General features: G+C 44.2%; 2 protein-coding genes across 6 annotated transcripts in view; both read right to left on the reverse strand.

Annotated features, from left to right (window-relative positions):
• The window catches only part of GNG4 (G protein subunit gamma 4), a 38,982-nt gene extending 24,086 nt beyond the window's left edge, over window positions 1-14,896 (reverse strand). Inside the window, exon 1 of one of the 5 annotated variants that reach the window (XM_074947037.1) lies at window positions 14,732-14,896. Coding sequence is in view for 1 of the 5 variants with exons in the window: in XM_074947036.1 (XP_074803137.1) it covers window positions 7,450-7,472 (23 nt within the window). In the remaining 4 variants the exon portion in view is untranslated. Of the gene's footprint in view, window positions 1-5,293; window positions 5,468-7,449; window positions 7,543-14,291; window positions 14,566-14,731 lie in introns of those variants that run through there. The other 4 variants (XM_074947040.1, XM_074947038.1, XM_074947036.1 and 1 more) reach the window with 4 other exon arrangements.
• A 2,772-nt stretch (window positions 14,897-17,668) lies between these two features.
• The window catches only part of LYST (lysosomal trafficking regulator), a 141,193-nt gene continuing 134,384 nt past the window's right edge, over window positions 17,669-24,477 (reverse strand). Inside the window, exons 51-53 of the mRNA XM_074948886.1 lie at window positions 22,215-22,371; window positions 21,915-21,986; window positions 17,669-19,816 (exon numbers count right to left, since the gene is read on the reverse strand). Of these exons, the coding sequence (XP_074804987.1) occupies window positions 19,678-19,816; window positions 21,915-21,986; window positions 22,215-22,371 (368 nt within the window). The 3' untranslated portion in view covers window positions 17,669-19,677. The remainder of the gene's footprint in view (window positions 19,817-21,914; window positions 21,987-22,214; window positions 22,372-24,477) is intronic.

A 24,477-nucleotide genomic window follows, 5' to 3' on the forward strand; every position in this document is an offset into this window, starting at 1 on the left:
GGAGGGAGGGAGGGAGAGGAGTTGGTCAGCGGGGGCCACTGGCAGGTGAGAGGTGCTGGAGCACCTGCTAATTTTTCTCTCCGGGTGCTCCAGCCCTGGAGCACCCATGGAGTCAGCGCCCCTCCCTCAGCCCCAACCCTGCTGCGGCTAGGGGAGGGGTGGCCCAAACTCAGCCCCGGACCTGCTGTGGCCAGGGGAGGGGAGCCTATTCTGTGGCCCCAGCCCTGGAGCTGCTTCAGTGGGGAGAGGTGCCTCTCCCCACCCAGCCCAGGTGCTGCAGTGGGGAGAGAGAGCTGGGGAAGAGTCCTCCCTCCCCGCCATAGCCCCAGAGCACCCTCCTGCACCCCAAACCCTTCATGCCCACACCCCCTGCTGGAGCCCTCACACCACTGCACCCCAACCCTCTGCCCCAGCCCTGAGCCCCCTCCCACACTCTGAACCCCTCAGCTCCACCCCCACTCAGTGAATTTTGTTATGTGCACCAATATGAAGGTGATGTGGCCTGAAGGTGTCTACTACGAAGGGAAAAGTGATGGTGGCGTGGAAGAGGTGAACCTCTCCATGACCCTTGGGCGTATGCAGCAACAGCAGATCAAGGAGCTGTGCACTAGCTACGCGCCGACATTCTCAGCCACCCCAGGACTGACTGAACGGGCATACCACTCCATTGACACAGATAATGCTCACCCAATTAAAGCCCAACCATCCTCAAGCTAAAATTGCTATAGAACGGGAGATCCTGGATATGCTACAGATGGGTGTAATCCGCCCCTCTGGCAGTGCATGGGCATCTCCAGTGGTTCTAGTTCCCAAACCAGATGGGGAGATACAGCATTTAGCTTACGGTAGTCCAAGCAAAAACGTAACTCGCCCAGACAACTATCCAATGCCACGCACAGATGAACTACTGGAGAAACTGGGACGGGCCCAGTTCATCTCTACCTTGGACTTAACCAAGGGGTACTGACAGGTACCGCTAGATGAATTCGCCAAGGAAAGGTCAGCCTTCACTACACATGTCGGGCTGTATGAATTTAATGTACTCCCTTTCGGGCTGCAGAATGTACCCGCCATCTTCCAAAGACTTGTAGATGGTCTCCTAGCGGGATTGGGAGAATATGCAGTCGCCTACCTTGACAATGTGGCCATATTTTTGGATTCCTGGGCAGAATACCTGGAACAGCTACAAAAAAAGTCTTCGAGTGCATAAAGGAGGCAGGACTAACTGTTAAGGCTAAGAAGTGTCAAACAGAGTGACTTACCTTGGACACCAGGTGGGTCAAGGAACTATCCACCCCCTACAGGCCAAAGTGGATGCTATCCAAAAGTGGCCTGTCCCAAAGTCAAAGAAACAGGTCCAATCTTTCTTAGGCTTGGCCGGATATTACAGGCAATTTGTACCGCAATACAGCCAAATCGCCGCCCCAAAAAAGAAACAGCCAAATGCCGTTCAGTGGACCGAAGAGTGTCAGAAGGCCTTTAACCAGCTTAAAGTGACACTCATGTCTGACCCTGTGCTAAGGGCCCCAGACTTTGACAAACCATTCCTAGTAACCACAGATGCGTCCGAGCGTGGTGTGGGAGCAGTTTTAATGCAGGAAGGACCGGATCAAGAATTCCATCCTGTAGCGTTTCTCAGCAAGAAGCTGTCTGAGAGGGAAAGCAACTGGTCAGTCAGTGAAAAAGAATGTTACATCATTGTCTACGCTCTGGAAAAGCTACGCCCATACATTTGGGGACAGCGTTTCCACCTGCAAACCGACCATGCTGCGCTACAGTGGCTTCATACCACCATGGGAAATAACAAAAAACTTATTCGGTGGAATTTAGCTCTCCAAGAGTTTGATTTCGACATACAACACATCTCAGGAGCTTCTAACAAAGTGACTGATGCACTCTCCCATGAAAGTTTCCCAGAATCAACTGGTTAAAATCGTCCTTGAGATGTGGAAAATATCGTTAGCCTTTATAATCTTGGTAGTATATTTAGAGGTGCATGGTTTCAGAGTAGCAGCAAAAAGAAAGGAGTACTAGTGGCACCTTAGAGACTAACCAATTTATTTGAGCATAAGCTTTCGTGAGCTACAGCTCACTTCATCGGATGCATTCAGTGGAAAATACAGTGAGGAGCATGTCTTATTAACTCTGTTTTCTCCTAGAGCTCCAGGAAGAAATCACAGCCAGTCTTTCACCCTATCTATGATTTGGAGGGTGTGTCATAAATATAAAGGGAAGGGTAACCACCTTTCTGTATACAGAACTATAAAATCTCTCCTGGCCAGAGGCAAAACCCCTTCACCTGTAAAGGGTTAAGAAGCTAAGATAACCTCGCTGGCACCTGACCAAAATGACCAATGAGGAGACAAGATACTTTCAAAGCTGGAGGGGGGGAGAAACAAAAGTTCTCTCTGTCTGTGTGAGGCTTTTGCCGGGACCAGGTCAGGAATGCTCTTCAGAACTTCTGTTAAGTTAGTAAGTAATCTAGCTATAAATGCATTAGATTTTCTTTTGTTTAATGGCTGGTAAAATAGCTGTGCTGGAATGTATATTCCCGTTTTTGTGTCTTTTTGTAACTTAAGGTTTTGCCTAGAGGGATTCTCTATGTTTTGAATCTGATTACCCTGTAAGGTATTTACCATCCTGATTTTACAGAGGTGATTCTTTTACTTTTTTCTTTAATTAAAATTCTTCTTTTAAGAACCTGATTGTTTTTTCATTATTCTTAAGATCCAAGGGGTTGGGTCTGTGTTCACCTATGCAAATTGGTGAGGATTTTTATCAAGCCTTCCCCAGGAAAGGGGGTGTAGGGTTTGGGGGGATATTGTGGGGGGAAAGACGTCTCCAAGTGGGCTCTTTCCCTGTTCTTTGTTTAACACACTTGGTGGTGGCAGCATAGGGTTCAAGGAAAAGGCAAAGTTTGTACCTTGAGGAAGTTTTTAACCTAAGCTGGTAAGAATAAGCTGAGGGGGTCTTTCATGCAGGTCCCCACATCTGTACCCTAGAGTTCAGAGTGGGGAAGGAACCTTAACATGTAACTCTCGTTACAGTGTGTATGGTAACACCCATTGTTTCATGTTCTCTGTGTATATAAATCTCCCCACTGTATTTTCCACTGAATGCAGCTGATGAAGTGAGCTGTAGCTCACGAAAGCTTATGCTCAAATAAATTTGTTAGTCTCTAAGGTGTCACAAGTACTCTTTTTCTTTTTGCGGATACAGACTAACACGGATGCTACTCTGAAACCTTTCAGATTCAAGTTGGCTTTTCTGCTTATATGGCAGCATGATCCAGTGGTTCAATGCTGGACTGGGAGTCTGGAGAACAGAGCTCTAAATCCCAGCTCTGTACTGGACCTGCTCCTTCCAAATCATTTGACCTCTATGCCTCAGGTTCCCTATCTGTAAAAGTGGGGTGAGGATATATACCCTTGTTTGTAAAGGGTTATGAGATCTAGGAATATGAAGTGCTTACAAGTACAAAGAATGATATGCAATATAATATTACAGGGTCATAAGCAACTGTCTCCTGTCAGTGTTTTGTCCACTGATAGCAGATAATCTTCATTTTGTTTTGATCCTCTGTTGGCTAGGTGATAGAAGAGGCAGATCCATTTCTATATTTTTTTGCCATAGCACTTAAGTCCCGAGACAAAACTAGAAAGCTAATTTTATTTGAATTTAAAAAAAAAGTTATTGAACTCAGCTGAATTAAATGGCACGAGCAAACCAGCGAATTCTGGTTCCAACTGTTTTTTCAGAAATTCACTCACCAACCTGTACAGCAAGACACAGAGTTACAAGCATTACATCACACCATCAGAGCTCACTGGCTGATTATAGCTGGAAAGCACGGCACTATTTCTAGCTCTGATTTTGAAAGATATTTAGGCATCTAATGATTCAAATATAGTTGCCTAGGCACTCTTGAAAATCCACTAAGTGCCAAAATACTTTTAAAAATCTGTCCCTAAGCCTTACAGTGGTGTCACACACACACACACACACACACACACACACCCTTCCCAGTACTCTGAAAAAGCAAGATTTTCTGGAAGCAAGAACTTGCACAGTAGAACAATAGAAACATAGGAATGTTCCTACTCGGTCTATTCCAATATGCTGTTTGGGACATTCAGTGGCTAGGGCCAGAGGTGTAACAGAAAGCTGTAAACCTGGATGGCCTTGTTATCTAATTATGTGTCCAATCTCTTTTTGAAATCTGCTAAAAATTAAACACGGTTCTCACAAGTAACTTCACAGTACGGTTTTCCTCAGTTCCATGTGCACAAAGTTACCAGGCCAACTGCACCTCTGATCACTCTTGGTCTCTTCAAGTGGACCCCATTCGGGTCTCAAGCCTCTAGCTATCACCTGTCTCAGGGTGAATTCACACAATTTTTCCACACTCAGACTGGGCTTTGGACTGCATCCCCTGCCACTAACCATGATTATCTCAGCATAGCTGACAGGCTCAGACCCTGCAGTTCTGTTTCCTCGGGCAGCAATGACTGGTATCCAGTAACCAAAGAGCCTCCTTAAAGCAAAGTATTATTTTATTTAGAAAAAAAGGATGCTAGAGAATACAGACTTTGAAGATGGTTTATTGTTTTATTTACAGTCGTATAGACAGTGCTTTGAAGCTGAGGCTTGGGCTGGAGCTCAGGAACTGAAGCCTGTGGGTGAAGAGGGGCTGTTGTGGGCTTGAGAGAGAGAGAGCTCCAGCCCAAGCTGCAACTTTTACTCCTGGGGGAATTCTGTGCCAAAAAATTAAAAATTCTACACACAATATTTTAAAATTCTGCAAATTGAGTGTGTCAAAATAACGCTCTATTTCAATTATCTTGGTAATTTATTTCAAAATATCTGTCAGCAAGTATGTCTTTGACAATACAGAAACCAAAAAAATTTCCCAAGGAGTAGAGAGTTAAAGAAACACCTATGACAACCCAGTTCCTGCTTCTCTGCCCCCTCCCCCTCTGAGCCCAGCCAGGGGGCCACACACACACACACACACACACAGAGCCCAGCAGTGGGGCCCCCTGGGTCCACACACTCACACCCCCTACCCCACAGAGGCCAGCCACAGCCCACCCCCAGCGACCCACACACTCACACCCCTAACTCCCAGAGCCCAGCCACGCCCCCCCAGATACTCACACTCTTTATCCCCCAGAGCCCAGGTGCAGCCCCCCTGGGCCAGCCACTCACATCCTCCACCCCCCAGCCCAGACACTTACACCCGCTACCCCTCAGAGCCCAGCTGACCCCCGGGCCAGACACTCACAGACCTTACCCTCCTAGAGCCCAGGGATCCAGAGGAAGAAACAACCTGCTGCTGAGTCCCAGGTTTGCACAGAGTTTCCTGCGCACCGCTGCCTCCTTCCTTCAGGGCATGCTGGGAACTGCAACTGCTAGGAACCCTTCAGTTCCCTCCCCCTGGCTTTGTCTTCTATTTGCGAGCTGGGCTCTGCCCCTAGTGACAACCAACATCTCTGCAGCCCATTTCTGTGGGGAAAAAAGGAAATTCTGTGCACACAACATGAATTTCTGCAAAATCCTGCATTGCGCAGTGGATCAGAATTTCCCCCGGAGTAAACGTCAAAGAGCTGTCTACATAGCTATTTTTAAAGAGCAAGCATGAGTCCCGCTAGCCCAAGTCTGTTGACCGGGGGTGGGAGGCTCACTCCAAAGTACTGTGTAGACAGACCCTTACTCTATTCATACCATTATTACTTATCAGTATTCTTAGACTACACACTAGCTCTTTGTCCATCATATCATGGACATCATCATATCATATATTGTCTCCTGTGCCCTGATGTAAATAATCTAGGTCTCTATAGCTCTGTTAGTGTGGTCAGCTGGCATTTTTGATATGGCCTTTTTCAGTCAAAGGATGTTTTGTTGGTTAGCATATCACATCAAGCAGCTGTTCCCCAATGCCTTCCTTTTGACATGCTGTAGCGGGCTCCTGGGAGCTCCATGATAACATTCTGCCATCCACCTGAAAGGGATTTGGGGATTATTTTTCTGCCTCATATAGAGTTTACTTCCTTTCTGGATGCTGCTAACTCATCCTTGCCAAAGATGACTAATCTCTGGTGTTTCTGAAGAGCAATTTTTTTTTCTTTTGAGGGATCAAATTGTACCAAATGATGCTTCAAAGGCCAAATTCTGCCCTGATGTTAGCAGGAACTGTACAAATATTTGAGGGTAAAATTTGGCCCTCACCTTTTTTGGGGCACCATGCACATTTACAGTGCTCTATAAATACTTCTTATTCAGTAATTTTATACCATACTGTCTCTATATTTTAACAAGCAAGGAAAATTTAGCTTGTCAGCTCTTCACTGCAAGGGCTTTGTCATTTTAAATATGCAGCACCACCGGTTTTCAGATAAGCTATATTTTAAAAAATGAAGATTTGAAGCCATTGTACAAATTTTCCTCGGCTTCAAATTATAATCTTAACTCAAGTGAGTGTGCTACAAAACTAGATCTGAGAAGCCATCTATTTTCTTATGTCCTCTTGCAGCAATTGACATTGGCTGGGCTGGAATTCTTAAAGATCATGTAGGATAGTCTTAAGAGTTTGGGAGCTGTGGCTTTCCTTCAGAGGCCCATAACTTTACTATCTTCAATGCTTGCCAGTCTATATCCGTGGTGTCCTTAGGGACAAAGCTCAATACATTTTTAATTTTATGATTTGCAGCAGGCAGTGGATTTCTTTTCTCAAACCAGTTCTATAATTTATTGGGCCACGCAGAAGACTAGGACTAAGCCCAGTCTTGCTAACTTTTTTTTTCATACCAGTAGTCCTGTTGACTTCAATGGGACTGGCCGGTGGCCACATGAGTTAAGATTATTCACAGGGTAATGGTTTGCAACTCAGGCCCAACACTGCAAGGAGGGCCCTACTGCATTAGGAGAATGCAATTGCATTCGGAGAATGAACTGCCAAACCTAGAGTCTTAAAGATGTTTGATGAAGGATAAACATACTGAAGGACTCACAGAAACGAGAGTTAGGAGGTTTGCTTTTGCAGACATATTATATACAACAGAAGCTTGACAAAAATATGTAAATCCTTGGCTCATCACACCAGGGACTATAATATTCGCTATGTATGCTATCGCCAGAGTCTATACCATATATCCTCCCCTGCTCCCTGTGCACAGAGGTGGGAGGGGCACCTCCCTGTAAGCTGGGTCTTACTCTGACCCCACTTACCTGAAATTGCTCTGTATATAGGATAAGAGACTTCTTCTACTGTCTCCCTTCTCCAGGGTTACAAGTGACAAAAAAAACCAAAAACTGAAACTGCCTAGGATTAAACTCCCCACCCACCCACAGGTAACTGTCACCACTGTTAACTGCCCACAGCAGAGGTAAAGGACATGCATAGCAGGACCACACTACTAGCACGGAGAGAGAGCATCATTTTCTTACCATATAGTAACTTCCAAAACCATCACTACAGGGAGGTTGCAGAATGCAAACAGGAATGTTTCTCAGACTTATGCTTGTACCATCATTGATCCTAAATGTGGCAAGATGATAGAAAAGAGAGGTTACTTACCTTGCATGATAACTGAAGTTCTTAAGAGATGTTTTGTCCCTACGGATGCTCCACTTCAGCATGTGCATGCACTCTTGATAGGGGCTTTTGCCAGCAATGTCCAGGGGTCTGTGCCTGTGCCCTACTCAAGCTCCGTGCGAGTATATATAGAGAATGGTGGGCCCACTGCCACTCCAGTTCCTTCTCAACCCTGAAGTCCAAGAATGACTCTGAAGCAGAGCAGAAGGAGGGTGGGTAATGGAGCATCCATAGGGACAAAACATCTCAAAGAACTCCGGTTACTGTATGAGATAAGTAACCTATTCTTTGAGAAATTGTTCCTATGGGAGCTCCACTTCAGGAGATTCCCGAGCAGAACCTCTATTATGGAAGAGTGTGCTGAAGAGGCAGATTCACAACAGGACATAGAACAGTGATATCAAAAGCCATATCAGCTCTGGAAGCATGCGCAAGAGCACAGTGCTGTGAAAAAAGCATGCACCAATGATCAAGTAGCAGCTTTACAAATATTTGAGAGGGGTACGTACTTCAGTAAGGCTACAGAGGTAGAATGAGCACTGGTGGAATGAGCAATCACTCTAGGAGGGCTTTATAACAGGCTAATATGCATCCTGACATCTGTTTAACATATAATGACCATACTGGGTCAGACCAAAGGTCCATATAGCCTGTCTTCCAACAGTGGCCAATGCCAGGTGCCCCAGAGGGAATGAACTGAACAGGTAATCATCAAGTGATCCATCCTGTCACCCATTCCCAGCTTCTATTTATTATTATAGTCTTTACAGATCCGGTGCCCTTTCATTCGTTCCATGATAGAGACGAAAAATTGAAGAGAGGCCCTGAAGGACTCAGTCCTGTTGAGGTAAAAAGCAAGTCTTGCATCTAGTGATTGGAGACTAGCCTCCCTCTAAGAGTGTAAAACACCAGTAATTGAACGTCTTAATTAACGTGAAACTCTAAAAAGATACCTTAGGTAGGAAACAAGGGTCCAGACATAATATCACCTTTCAGTGATGGATTAGCTAATGGACCCATGGGGCCCATGCCCCCGGCCAATTAGGGGGCTCCGGAAAGATGGGCACACCATCCCCAGCAGACATCTGCCACAGGGTGGCAGAAGCATGGAGCCCTGGGAGAAGCACCGGATGGGCGGGGCAGGGGAAGCCACTGCACTCCAACCCCTGCTGCAGCCCTGGGACTGGAGGAGCTCTAGCTGCAGCCTCAGGGGTGTGGCCCCGGGCTATGGTGGGGGGACAGAGCTTCTCTGGTCTTGGAGCCATGCAGGAGGGGCGGGGGGAGAAAGGAGTAAATGGGTTGTGGGGTAGCAGTGTGGGCAGGGGAGGCAGAATGGGGCTGGACTGTGGGTGGAACAGGGGCGAGGAGAAGGGGCAGAATGGTGCGGGGCCACAGGCAGAAGGAGTGCAGAGGCCCCCCCACTTGCTCTGGCCCAGAGCCCCACAAAGCCTTAATCTACCTCTTCCACCTTTCCATGATAAAACACTATGTATGGTGAGTCACCCACAAGGGCCCCTAGCTCTCCTACCCTCACAGCCAAGGTGATATCCGTAAAGAACAAAGTCTTGAAAGAGAAACGGAGGGAACAGCTATCCATAGGTTCAAATGGGGGTTTTCTCAGCACATTGAGAACTAAGTTGAGGTTCCATGGAGGACTATGTTCCTTGAGAGTAGGAAAAAGGTTAAACAGGCCTTTAATGAACCTTGCAGTAGTTGGGTGAGTGAAGACTGAAAACCCTTCAATGGGGTGGCAGGGTGAAAAGCTGTAAAGGCACCTAGGTGAACCTAAACTGAGCTCAAAGATAACCCACTGTTTTTCAAATTTAGCAGACTAGAGCATGCTAGAAAAGTGAGACTCAAGGAGGTATAGCTCAGAGGCAGCTCAGAGTCTGAAAAGATTTTCATTTTTTACAGATAGGTTTTCCTTGTAGTGGATTTTCTACAATTGAACAGTACTGTTTGGAGGTCCGGAGATCAGTCCTTTCCTATGCCAGAGAGGCATCTAGTAGCCATGCACTGAGGTGAAGCAACAAGAGATGGCAGTGAGTCGTGGTCCCTGACTCCCAGGTAAGGAGACCTGCTATCAGAGGAACGTGGAGAGGTGGGTTGCAGGGACAGTCGAAGGAGCTCTGGGAACCATACTTGCCTTGGTCATGGTGATGCTATGAGAATGGCCATTGATCTCTCCTGTTTCAACTTATTCAGGACTTTGAGGAGTAAAGGCATCAGGGGATTCCTGAAGGGATAACTACAGCAGCTCCCAGCCAGTTCTGACTGCCACAGGCGCTGACTTTGTCCTTTCCCAGGCGGCTGCTTGACCCCTGCTCCTCCCCAGGCCTGCCCCTACACCACCCCTTCCCCCAAGTCACCACCCTGCCTCTTCCCACTCCCTCCCCCACTCCTCCTTCTCCCCCCACTGCACCTCCCAGCGCCTCCTGCATGCCGCTAACCAGCTGATTCATAGTGGTTGGGAGGGGCAGGGGAGGGGGAAGGCACTGATTGACGGGGCCACCATTGGGCTGGAGGCACTGGGGAGGAGGGGGAGGACCTGACGGGAGCACCCATGGAGTCGGCACCTATGCTGACTGCATCCTCCTCTCAATCAGGACCATCAGCACTTCGCACTGGAGGGCATCACAAACACATCTATTTCCAGAAGACTCAAGATAAGGCAAATCTTCTGTAATACAGCATCGTTGAGCTCTCACTTGCGGTCGTGGCCCAAAAACCTGCTCAGGGAGACTGCTACTATGTTCCGTAACCCCAGGAGATAAACCACTGATCTCTCTGTGTCTTGTGATACACATCATTGCATAGTTTTATGGACTGTGTGCACAAGAACTCAGAGTAGCAGCAGTGTTAGTCTGTATTCGCAAAAAGAAAAGGAGTACTAGTGGTACCTTAGAGACTAACCAATTTATTTGAGCATAAGCTTTCGTGAGCTACAGCTCACTTCATGCATCTGAATGCATCCGATGAAGTGAGCTGTAGCTCACGAAAGCTTATGCTCAAATAAATTGGTTAGTCTCTAAGGTACCATTAGTACTCCTTTTCTTTTTGCACAAGAACTGGGATCTTGCTCCTCTCCTTGACAATTTATAAAATACATTGAGGGGTCCCTGATATGTTGTAGAAAGCAAGGCAAGCGTAATGGACTGCCCTGAGTTCTAAAATGTTGATAAGGAAAGCGACCTCCTGGGGAGTCCCCTTGCCTTGAGCTGTGAAGTTCATGAAGGCGAGTGCCCCAACCTAGCAGAGAGCCATCTGTGGTGATCTTTGGGGGAGGCGGATTTGAGAACAGAACTCCCATACAGACCTTTTAGGGTTTTTTCCACCAATTGAGGGAGTTGAGGACCTTCCGGGTATCGATACCTGCTTGGATAGATGGTGTTTTTTTGGTTTGTTGACTGTCCTTAGCCAGGCTTGAAGTTATTGGGAGTGTAATCTTGCCAAGGATGGTATGAACTTACTGGCTACCACATGACCTGGGAGCTGAAGGTTTGTGGGCTCTGTTATATTGTAGAAATAAGGCTGGGTATCATAGCAAACCTGCCTATGGGTAAGTATGCTCTGGCAATAGTAGAGTCCAGAGTAGCCCCTGTGAAGTTTATCCATTTTGCGAGTATGAGCGTAGACTTTCGCATTAGGGCGGAGGCCCAAAGAGCCTTGCTGGATGCTGACTGTCACTCAAGAAATGAGCAACCCTTCAGAAGCCAGTTGGCCAGGTAGGAAAAGATGATTATCTCCATTTGACTGATATGGGCTGCAACTGCCAAGACAACCTTGGTAAAGATCCTTGGGGCAGTGGAGAGGCTGAAGGGTAGGACACGGTATTGGTAATGGTCTCTACCATCAACGAAACATATGTGGGAAGAGTGAATGGATATATGAAAATAAGCATCCTGAAGGTCCAGGGAGACAAACCCATCTCCCAATTCCAGAGGGAGAGTTACCATTCCAGCTGCCACAATTTCCATTCTGAACCACTGTGACAGGAGTGTGGGAGGGAGCTGGAGCTGAACTGAATGTAGTAACCTGGTGAAATCACTTCCAGGATCCACCTGTCTGAGGTGATGAGCTGCCAGGAAGGAGTGGACCCATGGGCACTGCTGACAAAATCTCTGATCAAGAATGCATGGGCACATACACATCCTGAAGTGGACCACCCATAGGTACAATTACTTGAAGAACAACATTTCTGATAGCTGAGAAATGTTAGACGATTGTTTAGAATTGTGGAAGTTCGAAGATATCAGCATCAGAGTATCCCAATGTTTTCCTTTTTTAATCAACTGTCTCCACTCGGCACCCAATTCCTCTCAGTATTTTTAACCAGTACTTTATATAAAGTGGATATGTGGATATGCCTTTGCCAGTGCAACTCAGTGTCAAAAAAAAAAATATCCTGGGAATTAAATGAGTTGGTTTTATTTTGTGAGGTACTTGGAGGATTTCCAGCTTGGGTGATCCATAAATAATTAAAATATTTATTAAAATTCAACAGCAGTGTTTTCATCTTAGGCAACTACTATATCCAGTACTACAACTAGCAGCCTCCAGGAATTCCAGGTTTCTCATGCCCTCTATCAGATTCCACCACCTCTGTTCTCAGAACACAAGATCTAAAATATGATTGAATTAATCTGCCATTTCACAAGTACAAATTCTTATATAATTCACTTAATCTCATTCTGACCTTTTTCCATAAACAATTAAAAATGCAAGAACATGGTTATTTTATTTCATGCTTTCTTATTGTTCAGTACTTCCACGTCTCTGGTTTCTGTTCCACAGAAGTTCTTTTTTCATATTCACATTTCAGCTATTTTCACCTATTAATTTTATTGAGCTTCCTATTTGTGTGAGTAACATCTGTTCTTTTCCTCTATAATTATGAGTGTTATTTTATTGTAATGTTTTCTATTTATAGCTTTTTTACATTTTAGTTCCTCTGCATTTTTATTTCATCCCCAACCTTATTTTATCCTTGCATGTTTCCTATATGAGAAAACGATGCTGAATTGGTTTTCTACACTCTTCTCATTTTTGCCGGAGAAAATGGAACACTAACATTTATTATTAATTTAATAAAATAGGCTTAAAAAACCCCACCTTTACTAGACAGATTTTTGAAGAATGCATTTAAGACAGTAAAAGTACAACCCAGCCTAAAGAGAGGTAACAATACATCTGCAAAAAAGATGCTATTATGTCTAAGGGATGCTGTTAGGTTCAGTTAATTAGTGTATGTAAAGCACTTTGAGACCATATACTGTAAAGTGCTATTTAAGGGCCCAGTTCTGCAGATACAGAAATTTTACTCATGTAAGTTCTACAATTGACTGAACAGGACTGTTTATGTGAGGTAAAGCTACTGACACATCTAAGTGTTTTCTGGACTGGATTCCAAGTCACAAATAATAGCCCAGATTGTTGTTTTCTCTCTCCTTCCTTTCTCCATTTGCAAGAAGTGATCCTCCTGGCACAAATCCCAGAGTTATCTTGGTATGTCAAAGAGATGGGTTGGACATTACACAGGCCAGGTTGGGGACATAGTGGAAGGAGTGGAAAAGACAGGAGGATCTGGAAAATCACTGGACAAGACACAGTCTTGGACTGTTCTAGCTTTTCCACAGGATCCCAGTAGCCACCATGGAGAGCATGTTTATACATGCCTGGCAGCAAAAGGGCCAACAGAAGTACACTGCCAGGATCCAGTGCATTGGCATAGGTTTTCTGTGCAGATGACCCTAGACTTTAGGTTTGGCCACACAAGGTTTAGGTTTGGCCACTCAAGAGGACATCATCTTGTCCCTTATTGTTGTTTTTTACATTAAAATTCAAGAGAAATAAAATTGCTACATGTTCACAATTTCCCTTTTGTAAACAAATATGAAGAGATTAGGTTATTTCAGACTAATTCCTTTTTCAACTATATTTTCATTAGCTTGCAATGAGTTGAAGCTAACAAAAGACTATTAGAAGCCCAGAACGCTTCTCAGAAAGGAACATTTTCCAAGTTACCTCTTTGAATTTTCTGTTTTAAGTGCATTATCTTAATCTGTTTGCAAAACGTGGTATAGTTCACAGCACCATGACAAAAAATAGCTACCAACACAGCAGTTTCACAGGGAGAATTCTTCCTCCATAGACATGAGCTTCTCCTGGAGCCTAGCAGAAAGAAAGGCACTTTTCTGTGTCTCCACTGGACAAGCTACGAGAGGCAGTGCTAAGCACACTGAACTAAAGGAGCTGCATGGCATCGGTCCACCTTAGCAAATAACCAGACTCAAAAGGAGAAAATTTATGAGCAATACTTGAGGCTTTTTAGATGGTTACTACAAAACAGCCACTAGTCGAGAACGATGCAGCCTCCTAACCTGCACGGATCTCTGGACAAAACAACAGGACTGCATAAAAATACAAGTTACCTAGCCAATAAAATTCACTGACCATCAACCAAACTCATTTCCTATTGAGAAAAGCAAGTAATTGGAAGTGTGCACTAGGCTCCAGGCTGGGACTGACGTGTTTATATGTAACATTTACAGACATAGGTAAAGAACTGTGTGTGGGTGAGGGGGGTGACTAGTCAATTCTGTCTCTCACGTTTTCCAACTCCCTATAAATAGGCAAAGGATCAGCCACCCACCCTCCAATGAAGCGCCCCGTAAAACGGGCGCCGCTAGCATACCAATGCCCGCTCGGCAGCGCTTCCAGGAGGCCAGCGGCGCTGACGTACCATCCAAACACGCTGATGGTTCTGCGGGCGATCAGGCTTCTTCCAGCCCTTTCGCCTTCGCTAGTGCAACGACACCAGGAGCTCGCCTCTGCGCGGCCGGCATTTTCCACGCGCCCCCTGCCCAGAGCGGCCAGCCCAGCCCCGCGCAGACCCGGCGGCGGCGACTCAGAGCCGCTCGCCGCGGTAGGACCCGCCGGTGACGTGGACCGTCACCTCACTCAGCCTCCGTCTGCTGCCTCCGGGAACGCTCCCAGCAACCCCGGCCCCGGGCACTGAGCATCGCCGGGTCCGCGCGGCTCCCCCCCACCCACGGCCAAGCGGCTCGGCAGGCTCTCCCGGCGCGGACCGCGCAGCACCCGCCTGCCCGCTCTCGGGCAGCGGCCGCCACTCACCTGTCGGCGCCGCGGCGGCTCGGAGACTGCAGCGGGCTCACGCGCTAGCCCGGGACCCCGCAGCAGCAGCCGCAGCCGGGCTCGGGGAGCGGCACATGGCGGGGCTGGCTCCGCTCGCCAGCCCGGGGACCCGCGCGCCCCGCTCAGCTACTCCGGGAGGAAGAAGGGGCGGCGGCTCAGCCCGCCCCCCGCAACGGCCCCGACTGGCAAGAGGCGTCGCGCGCGCGCGCGCGCTTCAAGTCCCTCAGGTGCATCAGAGCGGGCGCGGCGCGAGTCACAGCCCAACTGCCTGGGGACCAGTGCGTGCGGCCCACGCGCCCCCCGGGAAAGTCCATTGTATGGGGGGGCGGAGGGGGAGGGCAGGGGTTGACGTGAGAGAAAGTGAGGCGGCGGCGGGGGGTTGGGAGAAGAGCCATTGCTGGCTTAGCCCACTGCGACCCCTCCCATCGAGCGAGCTTTTGGGTCCCCACTGCTCAGGCGACTCAACTGACGCCCTGTTCCCTTCCCATGGGGGGGGGGTGGGGTACAGATTGCCCAAGCAGCCACTGTTACTGCCTGTGTTTAATGGATGGATCTGTACCTATAAGTAATTATGTAAAAATCAGGCCTGCCGACTGCAGTTCCAGGCCCCCTAGAAAGGGATGGCAGAGGTTTGATTTGTGCAGGACGGGCTGGAGGCGGGCCCCACGGGCACGGAGCTGGACCACGTGGAGGGGCTGGGGCAACCATGCACAGCATGCAGGCACTGTCCGCCTGACACTGGGGCGGTGCTGCGCCTGCGCTGGCTGGTGCCCAGCAAGCCGCCGGCCGCGCTGATGGGCATGCTCTTCCATCAGGGCCAGGGCTTCCACAGGCCTGCCTGGCTGCCTTGGCTACCACCTGTACCACCCCATGCGCACCTAGGAGCCCTATGGCCTGCCCGGGCGATTGCCTCCTCTGTGCGTCCCGCCCCCCCGTGGCAGGCCTGGTAAAAATAGGACCTCTTCATTCTGGGTGACCAAGCTAAAAAGTGGGCTTTAGTTGCCTTAGTCTTAAAGGGCCAACACAGCAAACTGGTATCTATTCTGGCTCATGCACTAAAAATAATTAACTAAGTTTCAGTTCATGGCCAAATTCTGCGTTAGGTAGTGCCCCTGCTACAGTACAGAAGAAAATAGAGTTGGACAGAGGTCAGTGAAATTTTGGAAGTAAGAAGGGAAAGAAAGGGACTTTTTTTTCAGCTATTTCCATTTAAAATATAAGTAATGTTGAAGGGAAAGGGAGAGAATGGGGTAGAGAGAACTAACCAAGGAAATGTTCTTCCCTCTAAGTCATGTGACCTCTAGCTATAAGCATTCACTTCTTCCTAGCTCCCCTTCTTCCCCCCTTTGTAATGTATTGAGCCTTTTCAGAGTGCTTCATAAAGACATTCTTACAGCACCACTGAAATACAGCCCCCTCTCTAGTGTGGAAAGTGACAAAATTACATTTACCCTATGGTACAGTAATAGGGGAGGAGAAATTTAGGCCATTACACTAATGGCAAACCCTTACAAAAATGCTGTGGAATATCTTATGAGCACATGGAACAGACAGGGTAATCTTTAAAAAAAAAATAGCATATGCTATTAGGAAGTCTCGGTTCCAGGAACTGTGAGGCTGTACTTTCAGCCAAACCCAACCATCTTGACTATGTATTTTCCCAAGGGTTGTAAGTAAATTTTAGTTTAACACACACTGCAACATTTCAGTTCCCATAGTAAACACTTCAGTTTGTTTGATTTCCAGTGCTTTTACAATTATTTACAATTCTCTCCTGGCCTCGTCCTAGTAGCTTCATCCTCACCCAGGAAATCCAGCAGTAACACATAATTCAGATGCACCTTCTTAAGTAGCTTTTGTGATGTAAACACTCATGCCCTTGTAACTGAATTGAGATTACTAGTTACACACAGCATGGGTTATTTGAAAAACAGCCACTGATCACTCACCTGGGTTTGAACCAATGACTCAAAAGTTACTGGTTTCTGAAGCACATATCCAGCCCCAATATAAACATTATATTTTACCAGTTCCCCCATCACGGCTTGTCTCTTCTTCCCCTGCTGCTCCTGCCTTGAAGGTCACCATCTAAGGGGGTTGGTACCCACCTCCCTTGAGCACCCCCTGTGGTTGGGTATGTCCATGGTCTTTAAACCAGTCTATCCCTGGTATGGGGCCATGTCCCCAGAGCTTCCTCCCTGGAGACACTACCTTCCTGCAGCCCTCCCCAGGCTCAGTCCCCACAGCCAACCAGGAGCTACTTCATTACTTCCCCAGTCCCTGCTAGCAAACGGTCTTTGGCTCAGTCCTAGCAGCCAGCCAGGAGCCTCTTGCTCCCCCAGTCCCTGCCCCCACTTAGCTGTCAATTATGCTGCAGTTCCCTCAAAGGAGACCTGGTATATGTGAGAACCAAGAAGAACTGAATTAAAGTAGGTTGAAAAACAGTGGCTTATATAGAAAAGTATTTTCATGTTGCAGATTGTCTACACAGCAGTGTTCATACACGGTCATAGCTATACAGAAAAATCTCTCTCCCTTGGGGCGTTTACAATCTAAATTAGACAAAACAGCAAGTGATCAGATTAGTAGTAATTGGAGGGAAGGTGGTTACAAAACAGATAATGGACCGAATTCTGCCCTCATTCACATCCAGGTAACCCTATTGCTTTTAGTGTGGGATTGCCTACATATAAGAGGGGTCCTGTTGTGAATGCAATTTGGTCATTTTACTTTTTAAAGAGAGTAGGTTAAGGTACAGGAACAGCCGCAAATGGCACTAGAGAAGTGAACAATGGAATGTGAACTGAAAAATGAATTGATAGACCAAACACAAAAAACTGCTGTAGGTATTGCATAAACAGCCTTTTATCTGTATTTGTATCAAATTAATGATTTATTACCCAACACCACAGGTGGCAGTGTATACAAAGACAGTGCAACATGTGATTATTTACAGGAATTTTCAGCCTGACATGCACATATACTATCATGAGGTGTTTTAATATTTCCAAAACATGTTATCAAGCTGAATAAATATTCCCTGCCCCAAAAGTTCGTGTTTTACATAAAAATATAATATTGCACTTTTTACAAGAACAGCTATTTTGCATATCTGAGATTTATAACAAATGGAATGCTGCTTTTTAAAAAATAAGACTCCATGAGCAACATCCCATATTTAAATTGGGGAGCAAGTAAAAGCCTCCAAAACAAAAGAGTTTTAAATGAAGCATATCACTTCAACATGAACCAAAAAGCTTCTCCGTTTGTATTTGGAGTACGAAAAACATGATTAAAGCCAGCTTGTAAAATGTACCTGCAATATATGCATTTGAATGAAAAAGTTAAATTCATACGGTATGCAGCCATTTGCTTATTCTTCACTGGTCCAAAAAATCTATTTTCAGAATATGAACTCTGGGAAGATCCTTGTACTTAATCTATAAAGTTTTTTGAAAATCTAGAAGTTAAAAGATGTACACTTGGAATTTTCAGAATGCACAGATCGTGTTTATATTATGATTTGCAGGTATCTATACATATTTTGTCTTTATCAGCAGATGACAAATTATAGATCTTACAGTACAGTGTTTTGCAGAAGGATAAATACATGCAATGAGTAAAAATATAGGCATTAAAATCTATATGGTAGAAGTGGAATGTGTAAGTGATTTAAAGGAAAAAATAGGTTTTAACTACTTAATAGGTTTCTGTTGCATTTTTGGGTTGTAACTTTATTTCCCTAGTGGAGGAATATGTAATTATGCTCAGCTGATATTGGCTTTCCGAATATTTAAGTTATTGAGTGTGTCAGTCCTGTGTGGAGGATGCCATAAAAAAATTCACCTTCAAATTCAATTGATAGGTTGTGAAGTATTAACTCCTGACTTGAATGCATGTTCCTTTTTCAAAGATTAGCACCTAGGAATAAATATCATATTTGCACTCTATGTCTGTGTAAACTTTTCTGAATGATCTGACATATAAGGTGAACACTGATTAGACAAGCAGTTATGGTCTTATTCAAACATTTTACATGTATTTAACTCTCACATGGCACTAAATGGGAGCAGATGATCTCAGCGCTGTTTTCTTTGTATTTTTGAACTCTGAGATGTATGCTAAATATATTCTGCCACTTAGATTCATAATAACTAACTAGTGTTATGCATTTGTGCAATTTACAATTAGATAAAAAACCTTGTTTAACTATTGTTTCATGATGCCATGAGGTGTCTAGTTGTTACTAAAACACAAACACATTGGTTTCCGTCTGTTACAAGACGGTCTTCTCAGCTCTAGTAGGACAATTATTAGCAAAAACTATGGAATATTGGGAATAACGGAAGTTCAATTTTTAGCATTATGACACACGATAAAATGGTTGGTGCACAAAGCACCTATTGAGTTACTTGCTTCTCAAAAAAAGCAGTTTTGAATCCTCCATTTTTAAATTGTTGGGGTACTAATGCTAGAGCCAATTGGACTGTACTGACTGATCAGATACACACATTGACAATCTTCTTATAAATATTTAAGAAATTTTAATGCTATTGGTACTTTACAACACAAAGAATGAAAGGGAAAAAGTCACCACTAGTGAGTCAAGATTTGGAATACTTGTGTTCAAGAAATTATTTTTAAAAATATTACATTTTACACTGCAGCATTTCAGCTTGTTGGTTAGAGCATTTGTGCACCACAGTATATAAAACCAGAACTTCCCTGTAACCTTGATATGGTTTAAAATTTGGGGCATGCATATACACATTTTACAGTAGCTTCAGACTGATGTATGCTTTCATCAACTCACTTGTTTTAAAGTTCAATACATTTCAAAATCCAATTAAACAACAGAGGTTCTATGATCTACTCTGGATTTAAAGTGCTTCAGAGATATGGTGATTTAGCAGCATGAAGAGTCGTCAGCCAGCTGCATAGCTGCTAAGGAATGAGTAGAACATGGGTAGTTTCAAGCGCTGCTGGTCTTTGCGACACCAAGCTATAACAGTTCCTTCACTATTTGCGGTGTACAAGTGATGACCGTCACAGGAAAATGTAAGGCTGAAAACAACAAAAATCTAATTTTATATCATATTTAGCAAACTATACTATAACTGAAAATACCAGAGGAGATACTTTAAAAAAAAGACAAGTACAGTATAACTGCAGCCAACACAAAAATCAGTAGCTTGCCTTCAGTGAGGCAAGTTCCTATGAATGCATAATTCTAGTGCTGTGTGCGCACACAGGTGGGCGTGGGCAATACTTACCTGTTCAAACTGTAATTCAAGGTGTCAGTTACAAACTTTACTGCCATAAATTTAACTTAATACCCAGTCAATTTGTTTTTGTCACTACAAGTACAATCTTCTGTGCTGCTCCTGCCGTCATTTCCTGGGTGGAACTGTCTCTGTCTGGCAGAAGGTGTTCACAGTACAGGGTCCATGTCCCTGAAACCTGCTCTCAGATGGATGGCCAGAACCAGAATCTGGCAAATTTCATGGGATACTTTTTTTTGTTTGTTTGTTTTTAAAGGCAGGCATTTCCTGATTTTATCACCATAGTAAGTAAATCCACCAATTCTTGCTAATTGTTTTATTTCAAGAGACTTAAAAAACCAGAAACTTGTACCAAAGTCCTTGTTTCTAATTACTGTGAGGTGCTGCTGAGGTGATGGTTGGTACATATTAAATTAAATATGATTAAGTTAACTTGCTGCTGAGATCACAAGTTAAACCTGCGATCCCATTACAAATGTGAAGAGAATTATGTTTCTGTGCAAAGCTGTCAGATGGGAATTCAACTCTAGCCATTCACACACACATTCGGAATCCCTAATTACACATTTGTACTGTAGAACCCAAGTGTTTAGTTTGCTGTACTTACTGCAATTTAAAGAATTCATTGTGGGTAGCAACACCTCTTGTACTCTATTAGAGCATGTCTACACTACCCGCCAGATTAGTGAGTAGTGATCGATCTATCGGGGATCAATTTATCGTGTCTAGTTGAAATGCGATAAATTGATCCCCGATCGCTCTGCCGTTGACTCTGGAAATCCACCACAGCGAGAGGCGGAAGCGGAGTCGACGGGAGAGCGGCGGCCGTCGATCCCGAGCCACGAGGACGCGAAGTAAGTGATTCTAAGTCAATCTAAGATACGTCGACTTCAGCTACGTTATTCTCGTAGCTGAAGTTGCGTATCTTAGATCGACGACACCCCGCGCCCCCAGTGTAGACCAGGCCTAAGTATCCTAACACAACTAATGTCAAAATAGTCATTTTTCTCTCTATTTAAAAATTTTTCTGGATTAACCAAACAGTTTCTATATAAATATAATTGATACCGTATCCCAATTTAAAAAAAGAATTTCTGCTGCTTAGAAGAGCAAGTCAGTATTTCAGAAACCACTATTACCAGGATGTGGTAACAGTGGTAAGTGTTGGCTTTAACAGTGATCATTGTAATATGTTTAAAAATGTTGCTTCAGTAATGGGCACAAATATAAATTCTTGTAATAAAATTTGTTACTATTGAATAATTATGAAACTTAGGGCATGATCCTGCAAGTCTTCATGCAAGGAAATTCCCACTGAGGGCATGCTTTAGTGGGAGTTTGGGCCCCAATTCTGCAAACCCTTTAGCATGAGTGTAGCTCTTACATAAGTGACCAATGAGACTCTTTGTGTGTGCAAAATTACACAGGTGCTTAACTGTTTGCAGGATCTAGGCTTTTTTGTGCCAGCCAGGGGGAAGGGTGAGGGGGAAAATGCACAGAAACAAAATAAAGCCAGACAAGTCATTTACTACTGAAGCTCATATTATAACCATTTCAAATCTGGAGTTAATATGTAAATCCTGGGGAAAAATATGAACTTTGTTTTAAAAGACAAAAGAGCAAGCATTGTTCAGTCCACAAGGGAATCCTTCAAGTTTCGGTCTGTGTTTATCTCATCATGGTAGCAGCTGGGAATAGTTATTACTGTCATGTTACAACGTATTTGTGCTCATTTTACTTTCATGGGGAACTAGTAGGATTGTGTGCCTGTTTTCAGATAGTTTTGTTCACCCACTTCCCCCCTTTGTCAGTGTCTTCAAAAGTGCAGATTTATTTTTAAAGGGAACTTGAATTCTTTTTATGCAGCAAAATTTTTTTACCTTACAATAGGTTTATTTGATTTAGGAAATGTAATTTCCCGCACAGGTTTCAAGTCCCAAGTACTCCACAGCCTGAAAAAGAAAAAGTAATTATTTTCTCCATATTCTACTTAAACATAAGTTTAATTTTAGAAACTGCAAACAGTTGAACAGCTAGTTCAACTTTTTGTAAAGCAGAACATTAGCATGATTTTAAAACTGCATACAGTCTCAAAACAAAAACAAACATTGATTATGTTTTTTTAAGTGTTTATCAGCAAAGTACTTTAAGAACTTGAGGAGGAGAGTGTATGCTCTTACCTTACAACCCCATTTTCTAACCCCCCTGCAATAACATTGATGGACACTCCTTCCGGCTGGTTAGAGAAAGCAACAGAGCATATGATTTCCCTGCAGTGTACATGTCCTACAAGATCACCATTTACCGTCCAAAGTCTCAGATCACTACCCCCTCCAACTGTAATACAAAGTAAAACACGAACATTACAAGATTATTTAGACTATTTGAATAGCCTATGTCATTTAGCTTTAAAGGCCACATCAGCAAGAGATCAGTTTAGTAAAGATTAAAACGGACTCAGATCAGAAAACTGTACAAATACTGTACCATAGTTATTTTCTCTTTTTACCATATTGTTTGTATAGGCAAACCCCCACAAAATTAATATGATTTATAATATAAACCATAGCACTTTAGCAGTAAGGAAGCTATATAACATTCTACTCACCAATACGACTCTTTTTGAAAACACTAGTTTTCATGTTAGCAGGTCACAGTAAACATTGTAATCTCTCTCTCAAGGTTTACCTCAATCTGCTAACGTGTTCGTTCACATTACAACTGCCTTGTCTTTACTAGGATTTTACCTCTTGTTAATTGCCCTATGTTAGCTAACACAAGGTAAGAACACACCATTTTTTCCTAGTGAAGACAAGGCCTGAGAGTGGTAGAGATAAAGGAGACAAATACCTCAGGCTATGTCTACACTGCACACCTTACAACGGTGCATCTGTCCCACTACAGCCACACCATTGTAAGGCATGCAGTGTAACCGCTCTTTATCACCGGGAGAGAGCTCTCCTGTAGACAAAATAAAACCACCCCCAACGAGGGGTAGTAGCTTCGTCGATGGGAGAGCGGCTCCCGCCAACAAAGTGCTGTCCACACCAGTGCTTTTTGTTGTTAAAACTTGTGTCATTTGGGAGGGGTGTTTTTTTCACACCCCTGAGCGACAAAAGTATTAACAACTAACGTGCAGTGTAGACAAAGCCTCAGATTCGGTCTCGGACCTGGCCCTGGAATGCTAAGATCATGTATTCTGTTTCTCTAATTGCGAGAGGTCCTAACCTTCAGTCATTCTTTAATATAATAATCTGCTTGTGCGATCTTGCAAGACTTATTTACAGCACTGATTTTGATCCACCTCACTCTTCATGGGAATACAGGAAGAAAGGAAGAATGAAAGCAGCTTCCTGAAGAGACCTTAGAAGCCTCTCCTTCGTAGTACGAGTTCGGCATTGAGAACCAAGACATTGTATGTATAAATGTTGGGACAACAAACTGCTTGTTGCCATATGGATTATAAAATTAATCTATTTATCTTGCCTACCTCCGTTGATGGGGGAGAGAATTAGATGCAGACCAAAAAAAAAAAAAAGAGAGAGAGAGAGGCCTTGTCCAAATGACAGCCTCAAATTAACATTAACTACACTACAAGATAGAAAAAGTATTAAAAAGGTAATGAGTGCTGTTCAGTGTGCCTCCTCTTACAGAAACAAATATAGTGCTGTAGTGTGTGTATGCAGTAAGCATCAAATCATCATGTACCTTAAGCTACTTCTAACTGCCCATGTGAAAATTTGACTTACTATCCAAATACATGATTGGGATGTGTGAGGAGGAAGAACAATTAAGAAAAAGTGGTTTTGTGCCATTTGGCTGCAGAGTCAGGGACTTTCTGGGAAAACTCATTTCAGGGTTCCAAACTCTCTAGGGTTGTGCATTAACAACAAATACCTACACTTTCTTCTGGAGGGTTTTTCCTTAAAACCACCAAACAAAAAACCAGACTACAGAATTTTTCTGGTTCCAATCACAGCAAGACCACATTGCTTTTCCCGTTTGCTTTGAGTCACTAGGTGATCAACTCTTTGTTAATATAGCATATATGATGCCTCAGTATAGCGCATATATCAAGGAACATCTGAACACTCCAAAAAGACTGTAGTTTTAGAAAATGTAATTTTGCTTTGTATAAGTAAAACTCCTTTGGAGGATACAGTATCTTGGAAAACAAATCACTACTATCATGAAAGTAATGAACTTAATAGAATTTGAATCTCTCAGGACTCAAAAGTTTCAAACCTTACAAAAAAATCAAAATATTACACATACAGTTCTGTCAATCACTTACACTAGCATATTTGTAACTACAAAAAAGATATACATATCGTACTATATATAGAAATAAGAAGTTATTGAGTTGATCAGTTGGCTGCTCAAATGATTCAAGTCACATGACAAACCATTGCACTGGGAAAGTTGGTTGATCTTTAAATCCGG

Source organism: Natator depressus, chromosome 3 (genome assembly GCF_965152275.1).
Source record: "Natator depressus isolate rNatDep1 chromosome 3, rNatDep2.hap1, whole genome shotgun sequence".
Taxonomy (NCBI): domain Eukaryota; kingdom Metazoa; phylum Chordata; order Testudines; family Cheloniidae; genus Natator; species Natator depressus.